The sequence below is a fragment of the Phascolarctos cinereus genome, unplaced genomic scaffold (genome assembly GCF_003287225.1).
Source record: "Phascolarctos cinereus isolate Bilbo 61053 unplaced genomic scaffold, phaCin_HiC Scaffold_3;HRSCAF=262, whole genome shotgun sequence".
Taxonomy (NCBI): Eukaryota; Metazoa; Chordata; class Mammalia; order Diprotodontia; family Phascolarctidae; genus Phascolarctos; species Phascolarctos cinereus.
Genome location: NW_027555736.1, coordinates 174,336,790 through 174,356,243, shown reverse-complemented (window position 1 = coordinate 174,356,243; position 19,454 = coordinate 174,336,790). Strand labels below are relative to the sequence as shown.

The 19,454-nt window shown below is 47.7% G+C and overlaps 1 protein-coding gene across 1 annotated transcript; it reads right to left on the bottom strand.

Annotated features, from left to right (window-relative positions):
• Positions 1–1,438: 1,438 nt before the first annotated feature.
• Positions 1,439–8,824, bottom strand: KLHL33 (kelch like family member 33). The gene is made up of 4 exons (XM_020982057.2): positions 8,077–8,824; positions 4,194–5,118; positions 3,652–3,819; positions 1,439–3,157 (listed from the first exon to the last, which is right to left on the bottom strand). Exons 1-4 carry the CDS (start codon positions 8,804–8,806, stop codon positions 2,653–2,655), a joined length of 2,328 nt encoding a protein of 775 aa, XP_020837716.1. The 5' UTR covers positions 8,807–8,824; the 3' UTR covers positions 1,439–2,652.
• Between the last annotated feature and the right edge of the window lie 10,630 nt (positions 8,825–19,454).

Here is a 19,454-nt window from a genome sequence, read left to right as displayed (position 1 = left end):
CACAATCCTATATCTCTCCTCCCTTTCAGGGCCAAACTCCCAGAAAGTTGGACTGTTCTTGTTGTCTCCATTTCTCATGTCTGCAATCTGATGTCTGATTCTACCATTTTGCTGAAACTGCTGTCTTAAAAATTACCAATTATCTTTACTGACAAGTCCAATAGTCTTCTCTCAGTTCTTGTCTACTTGATTTCTCTTTGAATTTTGATTCTATCAACTACCCTCTCCTCCTCTCTCCTCTCCTCCTCTCTCATCTCCTTCCCTTCCCTTCCCTTCCCTTCCCTTCCCTTCCCTTCCCTTCCCTTCCCTTCCCTTCCCTTCCCTTCCCTTCCCTTCCCTTCCCTTCCCTTCCCTTCCCTTCCCTTCTCTTCTCCTCTCCCCTCTCCTTTCCTCTCCACTCTTCTCTCAAAATTTTGCCCTTTTTGACAATAGTAACCATATTCTTTTTCATGAAATATTCTTCTCCCTTGGTTTCTGAAGTAATTTATTATTCTGGGTTGTTTCCCCATCTAACTGCTTCTTTTCAGTCTTCTCTTCCTTCTTATGCTCCTCATTTGTGGGTTACCTCAAGTTTTGTCTTCAGCTATCTCTGCTCTTATTGCTCTGTGTTCTCCCTTGGAGACTTTATTTGTGACAACTAAATCCGCAGATCAAGACTTGACCTTGAACCTGAACTTCAGCATACTTTCAACAGGTTGCGCCTCCAACAAGTTTTTCTTTTTTAGTGGGAAGGTGGTAAAAGAAGGGGAGAGGGGCAGGGATTAGTAATAGGATTGCCAAAAAGAAAGAAAGGAAGAAAGAAAGAAAATAAGTTAAGTGCCTAGAATAGAACAGAAGGAGAGAAAGAAATACAAACAGAATAACTTTGAAAATTACATGATAACTTTATTATATATTTAAAAGGAAAAGCAAATTGTACATAATAGATTTGTAGTTTCATGTACAATCCTCTTTTTTCTATTCTGCTTTGTTATGGAAATGCTTGTTTTATTTCTTAAGTTCAGAATAAAAAAATAAAAATTAAATAAATGTAGGCATATCCCTGGAGCATCTTTGAAATAGCTACTTGCCTTTGACTAAATGGACACCAAATATCCCCAAAACACAGTGTATCTTTGCCCCATTCCCCTTCCCCACTCAGAAAACAAACAATTCAGGAAAATTCTAGGGAAAAGGACTAAAGAGTCTGGGAGGTGGGAGGGGTGTCATCGGTACAGTTCTCATAGTCTCCAAATGATCCTTGTATCCCCTCGTGCTCAGCCAAGGAATCTTAAGTCAAAAATGTTTCTTTCCTCCCACCTCATAATCCACCCTGACGGGGCTGGGCATGATGCTGGGGTAGGACAGATCTAGGCACTGAAGTTACTTAGCTCAGCTTCCATTCCCTAAATCACAATCCCTTCCACTATATGTTCTTCTAACTTCATCCTGCCTCACCTTCTCCTTCCCCTCACCAAGTACAACACCCCCCCCCCCATATACACACACATTTACTTCTATCGGCTTTCCTGAAGTTCATTCCTAGACATTGAACCTTCATAGGACCGTAGATTTAGAGCCAGAAAGGACCTTAGAAATCCTCTCACTTTATAAATGAGAAAACTGAGGATTGGAAATATTAAGTGATTTTGCTAAGTCACATAGCTAGTATCAGAGGCAGGATTTGAACCCAAGCTGTCCTGACTCCAAATCCAGCACTTTATCTACTGTATTTCCTCACCTCTTACACCCCTAGTCAAGAGCTTCTTTGCTTGAGATTTCAACCTTGTTGGAACCTAGAAGTTCCCCAGAGGAAGAAATGATGATTGAGATATGGAAAAAGCCATGCTCAGCCTAAGGGGCTCCTAAGCCTCCCCAACCAAAGGAGGGACCTGGTCTGGTCAGGAGGGTTTAGACAGCTTGAGGCATGGACAGTGGAAAGAAGAGAATTCTTTAACAAAGTGAAAGGGAAAGACAGGGAAGAGAGGAGAAGGCCTCTATGTAGTCCCGTTCCAACTTTTATCAAATTTTCCTTGCTTCCCATTTCTTCCTATAGTGCTTCCATAGGCTACATTTATTGCCTACATGAACCTGCACAGCTCCGTTACAGTTTCGGACCTTGGTTCCTTTACCCATAAAATGAGGGCCTCTAAGCTCCCTTCCAGTTCTAACTCCTAGGATGATAGGAGGCCATGGCCTGTGCCATACATAGGCCTGTTGTTAGGGCCATGAACCTTGGTTGGAGTTGAACACAGTTTTTGCCCCCTCACTTAGGTGTTCTTTACTTCCCTACTTCAGGGGTTCTTAACGTGGGGTTCCAGAAGACCATTTAAAAATATTTTGTCAACTGTATATATAATTGGTTTCTTTTGTGTTCTTATGTATTTTATATTGTGTACAGTATATGGAAATATTATTCTGAAAAGTGGTCCATAGGTGTTACCACACTGCCAAAGGGGTCCATGACACACACAAAAATTTAGAAACCCACTGTAAAGTTTTTCCCTCATCATATGACCTATTGGTTTTCTTTCCTTGAGTGCTTCTTCCCTTGTCCCCCACATCCTCAGTCTGCACATCCTGATTCTCTATCTTTTTCTCCTCCTATCCCACTTCTTTCTGTGCCCCACTATGGACTTAAGTCTGAGCTAAGTCAGCTCCTGGGGTTGGCAGCTATACTGGGGACAGATGAAGGACACAGGCAGACATTTCAGCTCTGGGCCGGGGCAAGGTTCCCAGACAAAGCCAGCGGCCTAGGCCAGGGCAGTATGCATGGATGAGGTGGGAGAGAGCATATGTTCGGTGGCTATAGCCCCCCAAAACTAGCATCTCCCCTTGAAGAGAGACTCCAGCAGCTCCCACATGGGGGGAGGGCAGGGGTTCCAGGCTTTTCCACGTGTCAGTCCTGGGCTCATAGGCTTCAAAACTAAGCAGGTCGCCAGCCTCCCCCAGACCTCCTGCTACATAGAGTCGTCCACCCAATGCCACCATGACATGACCTGCCCGAGGTGTCTTCATGGGACTCAGCAGGATCCATGATGGCTTGCGAGTAGGATTGTAGTTAAAGAGGGAGGCCAGGTATTGACCAGTTCCACTGAAGCCTCCACTCACATAGACCTGACCATCCAGCACAGAAGCTGCATGTGCAAAACAAGGTATGGGAAGGGATGGTGCTGTCCTGTAGGAAGAACAAAGGCCTGATTCAGTGGAGAAGGACGGCTGACATCCTCAACTTCCTTCTTGTATCTGCGCCTTCTCTCCCCTGCCTAACTCTAGATCCCTCCAGCCCCTTCGTGCCACTGACCATCTTGGGCCAGTTAAATGTGGGCACCATGATGTGGATATAGATCACTCTGGGCATCCCATTATCCCTCACAGAGACAGAAGGCACCAGTAAGGAAAGAAGAAGACTCTTGCTCAGAAAGGGATTGGACTAGATAATCTCTGAGATTTCTTACAACTCAGAGATTCTTTGAGTCTAAGAATTGACTGAAAGGACAGATTGCTATCTGTGTGTTTTGACAGTAAAGTAATAAAGGATCATCTTGTTTAGGGGTAAGTAGTTGCTATACTTTTAGGAGAAGCCTGGCTCCTCTTCATCACCAATTTCTCCAGCCCATAGTAGGTACTTAATAAAGGTTTGCTGATTGATTGATCTTCTCTCTCACTCACCTCCAAGCATCAAGCTTGGGGTCATAGACCTCCACTGAATCCAAGGGAGCCCCATTGTCTCTCCCACCCAGGGCATAAAGATGTCCATCATGAGCCACCAGTGGGAAGAAGGATCGAGCCTGACACATTGGAGCCAGCTCTTCCCAGTTACTTTGGCCAGGTGCCCACCTATGAACACACATGGGAAAGAGATATGGTAGAGTTAGCTCTGGTGCTAATAAACGACTCCTGAATCAGCAAGTCGCCCTTTCCCTCTCCCCTCCCAGCAGAGATATCCAACTTTCATACTTGCATTCTACTCTCCAGATCTGGTACCCACCAGATTTCTGGTACTTTGTTGCCTTCTACTTTACCCCCAAAGCCCTCCCTGAGTAATTCCCTGCCAGGTAAGTATGACTGGAAGACGGAGAACTTTGGAGATATCTGGCTACTGCAACAAAGATTCCACCTGGCTGAAGTAGCCCCAGAAAAGGGCTGGGCACCTATGCAACAATGACTAGTCTGATCTGTACTCTACCCCAACTACATGTTCTCTCTCATACCTGAGGACTGAGGCCAAGGTGTCTGAGTAGCTGTAGTAATGCTGCCCTCCACAGACGTATAGTTCACTCCCAGTGAGACTGGCAGCACCATGTCGGAAGCGCCCAGGAGGGGGCAAGGCAGGTAGCCTACCCCACTCCACTGTACGTACCAGCCCCACACCACTGCAGAAGGCCCGTGCCCACCACACCCCTCGGGATGGCTGACTCTGAGCTAAGTCTGGAGTGATCCCATCTCCACCAATCACCACCAGTGCCCGATCAGGCTCCCGCCTCCTTTCTCGGCCTGGCACCTCTGCCTCTACCAGAATCTGGTGCAGCAAGGATGAGGGCAGAGGTGGGGGCAGTCCAGCAGCTCTCACATGCCGCAGTTCCCGGGTGGACATGCGACCAAAACGGATGCAGCGCAGCAGAGTCTCAGCTTCGGGCTCTCTGCCAATGGGATCTGCTGCCAACCAGTGCCATGCAGCCTCAAAGGCCTCAAACTCTTCCTCTATATGCAGCTCATCACTGGCCAGTAGGTTGGCTAGAAAGGGAAGAGGCAGGTCTGGGAAGGTAGGGCAGGAGGCCACAGCAGGCAGATGGTTGAGGAGGTAGTAATGGGCTTTGTCCCAAAGTCTCTCAAGTCCTAGGGCTTCAGCCACAGGAAGCAAGGCTAAGCATCGGGGAGGGCTAAGGCCCCGGGCCAGGGCTCTCTGGCACAAGGCCAAACAGGAGCCACTTTGGTACTGCATGGCAGTCTGGGTGGCCCTCAGGAGCCCTGGCCAGTTTGTTTGCAGCGTCCCTGAGTAGGCATAGGAGACAAGTAGCTGCAGGTCTGGGGCAGAGACTGTGCGTAGGACGACAGCCGAGCCCTGGGATTCCTTCATCCCACTCAACAGCATTGCCCCGAAGAACTCGCTCCCACAGACCAGAGCCACGCGGTGAACTGTGGGCATAGGAAATTTGGAAGGACATGGGGTCAGAACAGGTACCAGGCCTCACCCTGACCCTGGTAGCTCTACCTATTTTCAGGGCCAATCTCCTGTACTATTCACTGTAGACTATAGAAACCCCCATATCCCAATCCAACTAAAGAGCCTAAGGTGTCCCTGGAACAGAAAATTATTCTTTTTTTATTTCTAATAGAGTTCCTTACTGGCAGTAACTGCTACAAGGGTGGGTAGATGTGGTTGAAAAGACAAGGATACAGCCATCAGCCCTGCCCATACCTTGTACCTTGTGAAGATTGCTTTTTGCTTGATAGCGGACTCTACTGTCATCCTTGCATCTCTTGCTACTTGGCTATTTGCATTTCTGACTCAGTTCTACAATCCAATCTTTGTTTAAGAAGTTACCTTTCTCCTAGGGATTTATTGCTATACTCCAGGCTTCTATGTCTACCTGCCTCTGTTGTCACCCAGACGTCTAGAGGTAGTTAACATGGCTCGAACCTCTGCCTTGGTGCAGCCAAATAATACAGATTCTTTACATAAAAATCAATTTTTTAGTTTGAAAGTGCCTACAGCTACTTTACCTCCTACGGACCTCATAACATCAGTGAGGGGTGGGTAGGACAGATAATACAATGAGCATTTTGCAGATGAGAGAAAACTGGAGGATCAGAAAAATTTGGTGCTCTAAAGTTACCTAGATAACAAGGGGCAAGTTTGGGATTAGACCTCAGGTCCCTTGACTCCAATTCCAATTCTCTTTGTATGATCATACACTGACTCTGCTTCCCTAATGGCATTCTTCCATCTGCCTGACCAACTGGTAGTTCATATGCTAGAATGTTAGAGCTGAGTCAGAAGAGACCCTGATTTGAATCCCATAATTCTTTGAGATCAGAAGTGCATTGATCTTCCCAATAACCCAGGGAGGTACACTTTGTTATTATCCCCATTCCCTGAGTCTGAGAGAGTTTCAGTGACTTGCCCAGGATCACACATTTACTAAATGTCAGAAGCATCATTTGAACTCAGATCTTCCTAACTCCAGGTCCTAGGCTCTCTCCACTCCAACTTACTATTGTTATTAGAGACCATCTTAGGTCTCTAATTCCCCATCTTCTCCCCAGTCCCGTTCTAAAGATGATAAAACAGAGGTTTAGATTAAGTAGGTAGGTATGCCCAAGTTCAAGAAGTCAGCTAGTAGTTGAGCAGGTTTTCTTTGCATCCGACATACAACAGCTCCTTAGGTGGTGTGCCAGTAAACTTTCTGAATTCATTGAAGCTGTATTGCAGTGAGCATTACTTCAGTGCCAGTGAGTTGGTCCCATTCCCAGACCTCATTGCTGGTAATCCTGTCCTGTTCAGTTGGATACATGAGGAATGCTGCTGAAACTGCTCAGGGTGTCAGATGTGACTTATGCCTGTGTCAGGTGCCAGGAACACAGTCACACAGGCCTCAGTAGACCTCAGCAGACCTTGAGGGCTGGATCTTTCATTTTGTCTCTGGCTTCTAATGCTTGGTATGGTACTTTACATATTTGTTGTTGTTATTCAGTCATTTCAGTCATTTCTAACTCTTGATGATTCCATTTGGGGTTTTCTTGGCAAAGATACTGGAGTGGTTTGCCATTTCTTTCTCCAGCTCATTTTACAGATGAAGAAACTGAGGCAAACAGGGTTAAGTGACTTGCTTAGGGTCACATAACTAGTAAGTGTCTAAGGCTGGATTTGAACTCAAGTCTTCCTGACTTCAGGCCAGGTACCCTACCCACTTCACCAACTAGCTCCTCAGGTTACATATGTTGGGCATTTAATTATTGAATTAGATTGCAAAATAGACCAATATGACACACAGATGTGCCTCATCTAGAATTTTCTTCCGAAGACAATGTAATATAATGAAAAGAGCAGCAGACTGGACATCAGAAAACCTGAGTTTGTGGTTTGCCTTGGTTCTGCCATTAATTCTTTATGTGATCCTAAGCACCTAAGTTTCTTTCCCCTTACAGTTTCTGTTTTCTCACTTGGAAAATAAGATTGAATTAGATAATGTCTTAGACCCCTTCCACCTCTCAGTTCTATTATTCTGGATCCTAGCACTACATTCCTTTGGAATCCGTACCAAGCATTAGAGGCTAGAGGCAAAATGAAAGATCCAGCCCTCAAGGTCTTCTGAGGCCTACTGAGGCCTAGGTAGCTGTGTTCTTGTCATCTGCATAAGTCGGCATAAGTCACATGTGACTTCCTGAGAAGTTTCACCAGCATTCCTTATTCCTTGGCTGCATAGAACAAATTAACTAATATTTTACATATCATGTCACTGGCTCCATTAGTGATAAGAAATGTGTCAGAAAGAGTATGATCTTGAGCGCCTGGGCATTTTGAATGGGAGCTTTAGGATAATACTAAACTGAATTCAGAGCAAGAAAATCTGCTTAGCAACTGTAGGAGACACAGGCCTGCCAATAAGTGTCACGTATATGTGTCAATTGATATTCACCTTTCCATATTATTCCTTCCATTAGTATTGTGTCTGACCAGAGCATGGCCAGACCAATGAGGCCAAGGTCTTAGGTTTATCCTTCTTTGCCCCAGTTGGCTGCTGCATGTCTCTACTGCCGCAGATTGTACTACTAACCCCAGACACCTGTCCAGTAAATGAATGTTGTTTATCTCAAGAGAGGACAGGGATAGAAAGAGTGCAGGGTCAGTGTAAATCTATCACCAGTATGGGAAAAACAACTTCAAAGCGCATGTTCTATTTGACAGTAAATCCTTGGCAGCTCACCTTCACACACGGAGAGATGAAAAAAAAAGTCTATATATGACCTTTCCATCTTTTGCATCCTAGTTCCACTTGGATTTAGTGAATGCACAGAATTCTGTGGGTAGCTGCCTTTGCCTCTCCTCAATTCTTCCTCCTCCACCTCCTCTGTCCCTGTCCAAGTGCTTACCCTTCAGGTGGCAGCCCTCTGCTTCCAGCTCCAGGTCACAGCCAACACCCTCACGATAGAGCTGGTCGATGCTACTCAGATTCTCTCTCAACTCCTCAGCTTTATCCGGCACCTCCTGCTCCTTGTCTCCGTGGTTCTGGTTCCCCTCCAGTCTCTTTACAGCAGCTGCCGCTACCCGAGGGGCCCCCAGGACCTCCGCCACTGCCACTATATCCCCCAAAGGGGCGGGACCTACCACCCCCTCATAGGCGAACGTCAGCACGGCCTCCCAGCCCCGAGGGGATACGTCCAGCTGTATGGGGGGTCGTGGACACCCATTCCCCAGCAGCCGGGAGCGAAAGAGGCTGCTGACCGAAGCCAGGACCACCCCGTGCACCGCGTACCTTCGACCCTGCACTATTACCTCTTCATCGAGCAACAGGCTCAAGTCCCGAAGCCGTCGAGCTTCTGCAAAGAACTGGCCCGGGTGCTCCTCACTCACCAGCACCTCGGGGTCCCCTTCTTCATCTTCTGCCAGGGACAAGGAGGGAGAGGGAAGATCTCCAGGGGCGGAAGCCCGGTGACTGGGTTCTTCCAGAGGGAAGGGGAGCAGACCTGAGTCTTCGTCTGGGGAGGAGGGCCAAGTGGGGCTTCGCTGGGCTGGTAAGCGGAGGCTGGGGTAGTCCTTCCGGAACTGAGAGGAAAGTAGCCCCTTGTCTGGGCGGGAGATCACCGTGTCTGGGGAACTCATGGTCTGGAGCTAACTGGGTCTGAGGGTAGGAGGGAGAGGGACGAGATTAGGCGCCTGTCAAAGCTTGAGTTTCTACGTCCGCGAACGTAGGTAAAATGCACCTCCGTGCCCAGCACCACCCACCAAGTCCGAGAAGTGCCAAACCTCATACTTCAGGCGTTCTGCCACATACACCCCAGGCCTATCCTCTGCCCTGCTCCAGGACAGTTCTATCTTCTCAGCCTTTCTGTGGAAGCCAGGCTATCTTACGGAAAGGAGATAGAATCGGAGCCCCAAGGAGGCAGAGAATTTTATAGGGATCCTTCCCAGACCTGAAGACTTCAGTGTTTGACCAACCACTGCCCTCTCCTTTGCTGCTCCCCAGATCTGTCCATAGTCTCTATAGCCGGTCCCCTTCACAAGCTCCTCCATCCTCCTCACCTGGGTGCTGGGCTTTGCCTTTGAACCCCAGGGAAAGGGAACTTGTGGGGCCACCCTGGCCTGTCGCCGTGCATAGGCTAATTATAGACGGGTAAGGGGTTGAGGTTACCACTGCCTGGGCTTGGACACCCAATCCCCAGGGCCCAGTCCTCAGATGACCTCTCTTCCACTTGAGTAGGGGAGCTGAAAGTAGAAAACTCAGTGGCAGATGGGAGACTGAAGGGGGAGGAGTGAGAAGGACTCAAGGAAGGCTTTGAGCTGGGGGACAGTGCTGGGGCGAGAGAAAAGAGAGCAAAGGAAGGAAGATGGGGTCTGGTCTGAGGAGGAGGGGCCTACAACGAATCGAGAGGAGATATTTCAGAGAGGATCCCCCAAAGCTTTGGCTATTGATTTTTCCATTCTCTATAAAGCTAGGATCCAAGATGAAACAATGTTACCGAAAAGGGCAAACAGAAGCCCCCTCTATCCCCAGGGTGTACCAGGAGTCTGAGAGACTAATGGGGAGGAGGTGTAGAGGGAAGGGACCAGGGCTGCAGGTCCAAAATGACCCAGCTCCAAGGCCTTGTGGGAGAGGGATAGGGTGCTCTAAAGCCTTCTACCTGCTGGAATGTTCGAAGATTGTGTCTCCTTTTTTCTCCCTCCTCCTTCCTCCCACCCACGACTGACTGACTCTAAAATGGGGAGTGGCGTGTGGGGCATAACTTCAATCTTGGCTTCAGGAGCCAGTCCTTTGGGATTCCCAAGCTGGAGCCAATACCTCTAGGATCTCCCCAGAGCTCCTCTTTGCAACCCTTCTGTAGCTTCAAAGATGGAGCTCTTGGGGTTGTAAAATTCCACCCAAATCCCCCAGAAATTCTCTGAGTCAGATGTTGATGAGAAGTGGGTTCGGGAAGGGGACCAGTGATGCCCCTCCCCCACCCTCAGATTCTGGGAGGACAAGCCAAGTCTGCTGGGGGAAAACTGGCCTAGGATAAAAGGTTGGGACTTATTGGACAGGCTGACCTGACAGACAGCGCTATAGGGGCACACACATAGAGCTGAGGCTTCCAGCTAGGGTGAGGATGAAGAGTACCTGGGGGTGAGAGAGGTAGTAATCTGGGTAGCTGTCTAGTCATAGACTGGCCCAGGCTCCTCCTCTGAATGTCTGGAGTACGAAGTCCTGACACTAGTGGCCTGATTCCTCTACTCTGACTCCTTAAATATCCCTTGGGGGTCAGAGCATCCTAGCCTTGTGCTGGACCAGAAGAGAAAATGAATCCTGGGAACCTCAAGGCAACCAGGTTATCTTGGGTATTGGAGCCAAGACTCTGAGGGACCCTATTGAAAGATAATGGCCATCTCTTCTGTCTGCATCAACTTCCCCTTCTCCTCCCCAACCTCCCCACTGCTGGATCCCTCCCATGGCCTCTCCAAGATGGAACCAGAGCCCCTGTGCTTTGGGCACCCACCTGAAGGAGGATGGACCCCTTCCTGCTCCTGACCTCCCACTGGGCAACTTGAACCCAACTCCAGCCTACAAGGCTCTGGACACTGGCCCCGCTATGAGTTTTATGTCAACTCTGCAGTGCCTTGATGCCTCTGTTGAAGTCGTCCCTCCCTGGAAGCACTTTGAAGCCAGGCCTGGGTGAGAATTCCCATATCTCACCTTCATATGTCTGGGCCTCTCTAACTCCTTCCTCCCCTCCCCCTTGTACTTAGGAAGGTCTGCATTCCTTAAAACCTTCATTTCACACCCACTTCAGGCCTGTGAGTCTCCCACACCCATTCTTAACCCTGTTACCCCATATATACTCCTGTTCTCATTGGGAGATCCATTCCTTATCTTCTCCAAGAGATAATTATTTTTTTTTCTCCTAAATGAGGCTGATTCCAGTCACTGATACCCTGAGGACTGCTGGGCAAGGTGACTCCCAGTTCAGAGGAGTAGGTGTACGTCTTCTCAGGCAGAGGAACCAGGTGCTAACCCCTTATCTGAGGAACAGAGAGAAGAGCCTGCCCAGAAAAATAAAGAACCACAAAGTGCTGAAACTGGTGGCCAAGCTGGCAAGAGCCCTGTACGCTTTGGTTGGATCATGGGAGTCATGGTAAGGACTGGAGAAGGCAATGTAGGGAATGAAGAGGGCTGAAGAGACATGGAGGGAATAGGAAAAGCTGTGGGCTGCAGGAAATTTAAAGCCAAGAGAAGTTAGGTGGTCTACAGGGAAATAGACTGGACTGAGGAGATAGATTCTTGAGGGAAGACTGCTGATCTTTCACCAGGGTTTTCTCCCCCAAATGTGCTGTGTGCCCAACATCTGGGGCATCATCTTCTGCCTTCAGCTACTCTGGATCACAGCCCAGGCTGGCATAAGTATGAACCAATAGAAGGACTTTGATAGTAAAGGAGGTACAGTTTAGGAGGAAAGGATGTACTGAGCATTAGAATCCAGAGATGTTAATTAAGACTCTTCCAGGAGTCACATGGGCCATTATTCTTCTCTCTGCCTTGGTCACCGCCATCACTGACCTATCCATCCCTGTCATTTTTAGAAATGGCAAAGTCAAAGCTAGTGAGTCTGCTCTCCTTTCTTCCCTCTTTCCATAGTCTCCTCCCCTAACCAATCCCTCCTCCCATCCATGGGAACTGTGAATTTCATTGAAAACAGCAATCTGAATTCAACTCTGGACACCCCAGAACAGCCCAACTTCCTTCCTACCATCCTCGGCTGGAGAAGGAATTGCTGCTTGGCTCCTGACCAGTCCCTTCTTCACTGTCCCACCAGGAGGCACGTAATTCTTGATCTCCTGAAGTCTGGGTCCAGAGCTCAGAGGCTCCATCTTCCTCATTTTCACCTTTTCCAATACTGTGGCTGTGCACACCTTGGGCTTTGCTGACTTTCTGTGACTTGCTCTGGGTATGGTGCCCAACCTCACTCCATCCCACCCCACACTCCTGCCCTTCCTTCTCTCTTTCCAGAAATGCTCCTCTCCTTGCCAGAGCACATCTTGAACTTCTTCCCTTGTGGGCCCCCCTGACTTCCCCTACTCATAGGACCACCTGTGACCCTCCCCATGCCTGTCCTCTCCCTTCCCCCTCCCCACCCATCCTAGGAACATGGGATGCAGCTGCAGCAGATTGAGCCAGAGGACAAATTGAGGATCATGAGCATTGTGACTGTGACCGTCCTGCTAGGTGTCTCACTGGCCAGCATGGAGTGGGAATCCAAGGCAGGCATCCTGGGGCTTATTGGAGGAGGGTGGAGAGAGTAAGGAGATGTAAAGGCTGAGGGGAAAGCCCTTAGATGAATTCAGAGAGGGCTAGGTTTGAAATAGGAGAGGGTCTTAAAAAAGAGGGAGATGTCAGCAAAGGAAACATAGAGAATTAAGGCAAAGTAATGCAGAGCCTTGGGGAACTAGAATGGAGAGCTCAGAATAAGAGACCTCTGGTGGAAGGAGTTATGGCATCTCCCCTCAGTCTGGAGGCTGGTCTCTTCAGAGTGGGAGGGGGCCATTGAATCTCAGAGAGGGAGTAGAACATCCTGACCAGCTTCCTCAAAGCCTGGTGTTTGTCAGTGTAGGGTCTTATTAGCGGGGATAAGAAGACATTGACTGGAGAAGAGTTAGGATGGAATTTAAATGAGGTTGTTTATTAGAGGGAAGCAAAAGTACTTGTTTCCACAACTGAACAAAAACATTTCTTACCTTCCCTTTTTACATATTTCTGGTCTTCCAGGCCCAAATTATTTTCTTCTTCCTTATTCTCCTCTCTTTCATCAGTTATGTCATCTGGACTCTGCTTCCTACAAAGCCCAGCCAACATGCCACTGGCTTCTTTGGGTAGTGAGGAGAAAGGGAAGGGTGCTGGGAGGTATGAAGGCAGAGATCTGCTTACAGGGTTGTTCAGTCCTCCTGGTTTGAAGTAAATCGCTAGAACTAATCTGGGCTGGAGGAAAAACAAGACTGGAAGCCACAAGGTGTCCGTGGATGGAACGTGAGACCTAGAGTCTGAAGACTCTGAATTTGAATCAGACCTCAAACACTGACAAGCTGTGTAACCCTGGCAAGTTACTTCACTTCCCTGTGTCTTAGTTTCTTCATCTGCAAAATGAAGAGTTTGGACTTGACGACCTCTAAGATCTCTTCCAATCTTAAATCTATGATTCTGTGACTTACTGGGTGAAGGAGTAAACCAAAGGACACTGGCTTGAGGTTTCTTCACATCCTTTCTTCTGCTTTTCCATGACCCTCTTCAGAGAATATTTTTCTGGAAAATCTGCTCCCACAATGGCAAGGTCCAGATGGCATCTTCTTTGGAATGTTTTCTATCTTCTTCCCTTCAGCCACATCTTGGCTGGGGCTAATATCTCTGGAGACCTCAAGATGAGCTGGGGCCTAGTGAAGATAGTGGGGGGAAGTGGGAACCCTATGTGTATGCATATGTGTATGTATTGTGGACATGTAATCTACTTTCCTATTTCCTCTTCCTACTTTGCTTCCTCTTTCCTCTTTGTACTTTGCTTTTGCCTCTAGGAGCCAACCACAGCCATCCCTAAAGAGACCCTCCTCGCCATCTTTTGAACTACCCTTTGTTACCTGGGCATCACTGCCATCATTGGTAAGACCTTCCTCACCTGCCTCTCCTGCAGAATTACCTGGTCTTTACTTGGCATAGCCTCTCAGAAGAAATAGAGGCTGTAATGAAGAGAATGTAATGAGCAAGAGTGGTACCCATTGATTCTTTGATCATATACTCATATCTATCAACCAATTATTGATTTACATATCATCTTATGGTATTCTTTGATTATTAAAATGCAGACATGCTAAGGCTGGGTCATTCGGTCAGGGATACTGTAGAAGGAATTCCAGTTCTGGGAGAGGGTTGGACCTTGCCTGCACTGCTGCCCTTAGCTGGGGGCCTCTCCCTGGGAAGGGATCTGTATCCTCAGCCTCTTTCTCAGGCTCCTGTGTGGTGTGAGATGCTTCAGGGAATATGCTGGCTATGGGTGTGGGGAACAGGAGCTGTGCAGGGCCAGAGTGTCCATATGGCTGTTGGGAACTTGGCTCCTGTACCTATGGACTGTCTAACCTTAATGACAGGAAGAAAAGAGTTGTTCAACTGAGGGTATGACACTGAGATGATTGATTAGCAGCAGAAGTTCTTCTGGTCTGAGAACGTCTGGGAAAGCTGAGAGGGGGGAGGGGATAAGAGGAAAATGAATGGTTAAAGACTTCAATTTCTATTCCTGACCAACCTTATTTCTCTAGACCATGAGCATAGTGTCTGCCTTCAGTCCTCTGCAGTCTGCTGGAATCTTCAGTGCTATACTAACTTTTGCTTTGTCTCTGCTCCCAAAGTCTTCCAGGTCAGTCAGAACCTTGGAAGGGGAAGAAGTGGGGAGTGTGGGGCCTCTACGGCCAGGTAGGGGCCATCCCTTGGTACACTTTAGGGATGTGCCTCCCTGCTGCAGTGTTTTGGGGTAGGGGTCAGATAAGAGATGAAGATAGAAAAGGGATGGGGGTGGATATGGTTCCAGATGGTTGGTTCTTTAAAAGTATACATATTTATGTACACACACACACACACACACACACACACACATACATATATATTTAAAGCCCTTATATATACACAACCCATAAATGACTTCACCAGGACCAAGGCAGAATGCTTGGGACTTCCCCTCCTCCCATTCCCCTCAAGGCTCCCCAGAATATTCATTCTATCCTGATTTACCCATCTGAAAATATTTAGTCAGTGGTATGCTGGTAGATGTTTAACAATCAGCCCTCTGAAAACTTTTAAAAAACATACAATACTGACACACTTCAAATTCAATCTGCATTATTAACATTTTCTCCAATACTTTCTTAAATCTAGACAATTAACAAAACAACCAATCAAGCCCTAATTTGGGGGCATTTGCCAATTTCCAAGGTGTAAATGCTCACACTGAAAATTTAATAGGCTCTCAGGAACCTATGGGAGCCTGTGCTAGCACACCATTGCCTCCCACTCTTCCAAGTTCCTCTAAGGATGTCTCTTGGTCTAGGGCCTAGTACATCCTTGAGATTCCATGAGTTCTCTCTCCATCCCCTACCCTCCCCACAACACTTCCCCTACACCATGATCTTTAGCCCTTGCTCTCTCATTTATGTGCTTTTACAAATCCTTCCCAACCCCTGTAAAGGAGGTGAGAGTGTTAGGTTTTCCCCACCATCTGGGCCCCCAGTCCTAGCTCTTGCTAAACCACCCACTCCTTCAGTGTCTGTGCCAGGACAAGCTGTACCCTGTCATTGGCTTCTTTGGGAAGGAATATGGCAAGAACAATGAGCCATTACATGGGTGCTTGCTCACCTTCATCATCTCTGTAGGCTTCATTCTTATCAGCAAGGATCCCTCCTCATCCCATCAGGGCCCCAGGCATTATGTTGTTCCTCTTCTTTGTAGCTCGTTCCTCTCCCTTTCCCCAAAGTTCTCCAGAACTCATACCTCTTCCTTCAAATGAGGTAGTATTTGTAAAGTACTGTAAAGTACAGCACCTGGCACATAGCAAGCATTTAATAAATGCTCGTTCCCATTCCTTTCCCCATCCACCCCTATTGCCCCTTTCTCTAGTTCTCTAGCATTTAAGAAAATGACTTAATCTGTGAGAAGCTGTGGGGAGGATTCCCCAAGATTTCCAGGCCTGCCTAATTCCTGTGTCCCTCACTTTGGATGCTGTCACTTAGCTTTCTTATTTCTCTGTTAAAAACTGAGCTGGACACCATTGCTCCCATCATCTCCAACTTCTTCCTCTCTTCCTATGCCCTTGTCAACTTCAGTTGTTTTCATGCCTTGCTTACCCACTCACCTGATGACTTGCAGGGCCAGGGCTGGGAATCTCTTAGGTTAGGGAGAGGATTTGGGAGGCAGAAAATGGAAGGAAGGTGCTGGGAACAGAACTGGGACTTAGGGGGTGGCTGGTGAATTGGAATAGAAACTCGGGAGTCTTAAGTAATGGTTGGGGATTAAAGGTGAAGGACAGTTTATGGTCTTCTCTCTGGCTTAGGTTGGTGCCCTTCATTCCGATGGTACAGCCCCTGGCTATCCCTGCTGTGTTTCCTGCCTTGCCTGCTCATCATGTTTCTCCTCACCTGCTGGCCAGCACTGATAGCTGTAGTACTCATTCTTCTTCTGCTACTCTACAGCTTCCACAGGAAGCCTGGTAAGGAAGGGTATGAAGAGTGGAAAGGTAGCAGAGGGATAGGGCATCAAGTAAGAAGTGAGAGAAGAGCTGAGGACTTCTCCCGCTACAGGAAACCCTGAATTGTGTGTGTGTGTGTGTGTGTGTGTGTGTGTGTGTGTGTGTGTGTGTGTGGTGGGAATAGGCTAAAACAGGAGTGGGCAAACTAGGGTAGAAGAGCCAAATCTAGCCAACTGCCTATTTTGTACAGCATTTGAGCTAAGAATGGTTTTTATATTTTACAAAATATAAAAACCATTTTTACCTCAACGGCCTGGCTTGACAAAAATAGGCAAGTATTAGGCCTAGGACCATTGTTTTGCCAACCTCTGGGCTACAGAGATGCAGCATCCGAGCCCCACACCCAACCCAATCACCTCAGTGACCTTGCTATTCCAGTTCCCCCACTTCACTCTACATTGGTCAGCTCTCTGACCATTTGTCCCATATTCACAGATGTGAATTGGGGTTCCTCAGTCCAGGCTGGCTATGCCTATCATATGGCTCTGACCTACTCAGTGAGCCTGACCAATGTACAGGATCATGTCGAGAACTTTTGGTGAGATACTCCTTCATTAGGCAGGGATACTAAATAGCAGAGAACCTGTGGGGAAGGAAAAGGGAGGGAGATAAAAGAAGGTGAGGAATTATCAGGGAGAGAGACTCCAGTAGGAGAAATCCATGACCATTTAGTAACAATGAGGGAATGGAGGAAGGGAGAGGGAAGTGAGGACACCAGGGCTTCAAATCTCATTCTAACCGGTTATAATAGGGAAGAGCCCTTATGTCTCTCCATAGCTTTCTTTCCACATCTTTCTAAAGTTAACTGTAGAGAGGGCAAATAGCTCATTAATTAATGCCATTTTTGCCTTCCTCTTCCCAGGCCTCTGTGTCTGGTATTGACTAGACTAACCAGTCAACAACCAGCTCTGGTGGACTTTGTGGACACCTTTACCAAGAACATCAGTCTTATCTATGGGAATGTAGCCTCCGTAAGTGGAGACATGGGACTTAGGAAAGGAAATAAAAGCACTGCATAAAAGGTATTGGGGTAGAACAATGATTTTATTTCTAGGTAAAAAAGACAAATGCTTGACATCTGAGCTCAAGACAGGGGAGTTAGGGATAGATTTGAGTCAGGAGACCTCGTAACCCCCAACCTCTGTTGGCCCTTTAGGAGACCCGAGGCATTCAGGATTCAGAGGACCATATGAAGTGGTTGAATGCATGGAAGATCCATTCCTTTCACACAGCCATCTCTGCACTGGAGCTTTGTTTTTGTTTTTTTTGCTTTTAGGCAATTGGGGTTAAGTGACCTGCCTAGGGTCACACAGCTAGTAAGTGTCAAGTGTTTGGTCTGAAGCCGGATTTGAACTCAGGTCCTCCTGACTTCAGGGCCGGTGCTCTATCCACTGTGCCACCTACCTGCCCCTGCACTGGAGCTTTGAGCTGGGGCACAGAGTCTCCTGCAGGTGAGTGCTAAGGACTAACACTCTCACCTAATCATAGAACCACCATATCTCTCATCTTCATCATGCTGCCTCCTACATTCCTTCACCTTTTTATTGCCTCTTCTCCCAGGACTCAGGTCTGGGCCGGCTGAAACCCAATGTGCTAGTCTTGGATATAAGCATGATTGGCAAGAGGTGCCCACACTTGCAATAAAGGACTACAGTGAGTGTGGGGGAAGGGATCCCAACTGCACACCCTACATTCAGTGTGGTGGGGAGATGGGGCTTGTGGACAGGAGACAGTAGAGGACATGATCATGGTGATCCTCCAGGACAATGAACTGAAGGTGACCCCAGTGAGGGGTGCTTCCCTCAGTTCCTATTCCTTCAGTAACTGTCTTCTTCCTCATTAGTGATGCCTTTGATTACCAATATGAAGTCTGTCTTCTTTGCCTGCCAAGGGGGCTGAGTGTGACCCCTGTCACCAAGCCCAGGGTAAATTAGGGAGGACATTAGGGAATACAAGGAATTGGAGGGTCAGAGATTAGTAATGAAGAGATTAGATGTGGAATAAAAAGAGTATATTCCACTCAGCACAATGAGCAGGACTCAGGATGGAAAGGAATTAGATACCAGGATTCAAAGAGAAGTGGATTCAGTTCCACATCTCTCTGTCTGTATTAGGCTTTCCTGAGACTGGTTTCAGGGGAAGGAAAGGAAAATTTTTGGAGAAGTAGGAGAGATTTGGGTTAAGTGACTGAACACAATTTGGGGTCAGTTTAAGGCTTGGTATGGTCAGGAGGAGCAGAGTCTCTGAATTTGCCTTAAGGTCCTTCCAAATCCTACTGTCATACTTGGAGCCACCCAAACAGTACACAGGACTCTTCTTTCATTTTAGGGCACCTGGTTATTCAGAAGGTAGAGATCTGGGTGAGGGTAGAGGTGGGGAAGAAAAAGGAGTTTAGGGAGGTGACATCACGACAACTTGTTCTTCTGCTCTTCTACATGCCCTTCCACCGGTGAATTCAGTGTTTTTGGACTCTGAAGGAATGGATGCCTTGGAGAAAGGGGTGGAGATTGCCAAATCCAGAGCAGGTAATGAGGCAGAGGGAACAGCAGTGGGTAGGGAAAAGGGCAACTACACAAGAATGGGATGCCAGGGTCACAGAAGGGAAAAAAATGTAGCTGTGACTCAGTAATCCACTAGGATGGAAAGTACATGGTTATCTTTCCCAGAATTCTCTTGGGAGAATGGGAAATCTATGGGACTGGGTTGGGGGCAACTGACCAGCTGGGGACAGGGGGTAGTCTCAGTTTCTCCCCACCTGCCCCCTCTCAGGTGCACCACCAGACCAGCAGCCCTGAAGCAGGCAATGGATATATACTGGCTGAGTGATGATGGAGGTAGGGATCCCCATATTCCTACCTTTCCCAGGTGGGGGACAATTCTCAGAATGATGTAGTCGAAAGGAAGTACAGAATTAACAGCTTTTCACTGTATGAGCCCACCCCTTAAACTTCAAAGACAACTAGATCTAGGGGCTTTGCTGGATTCCCAATCACAGGAGAAAC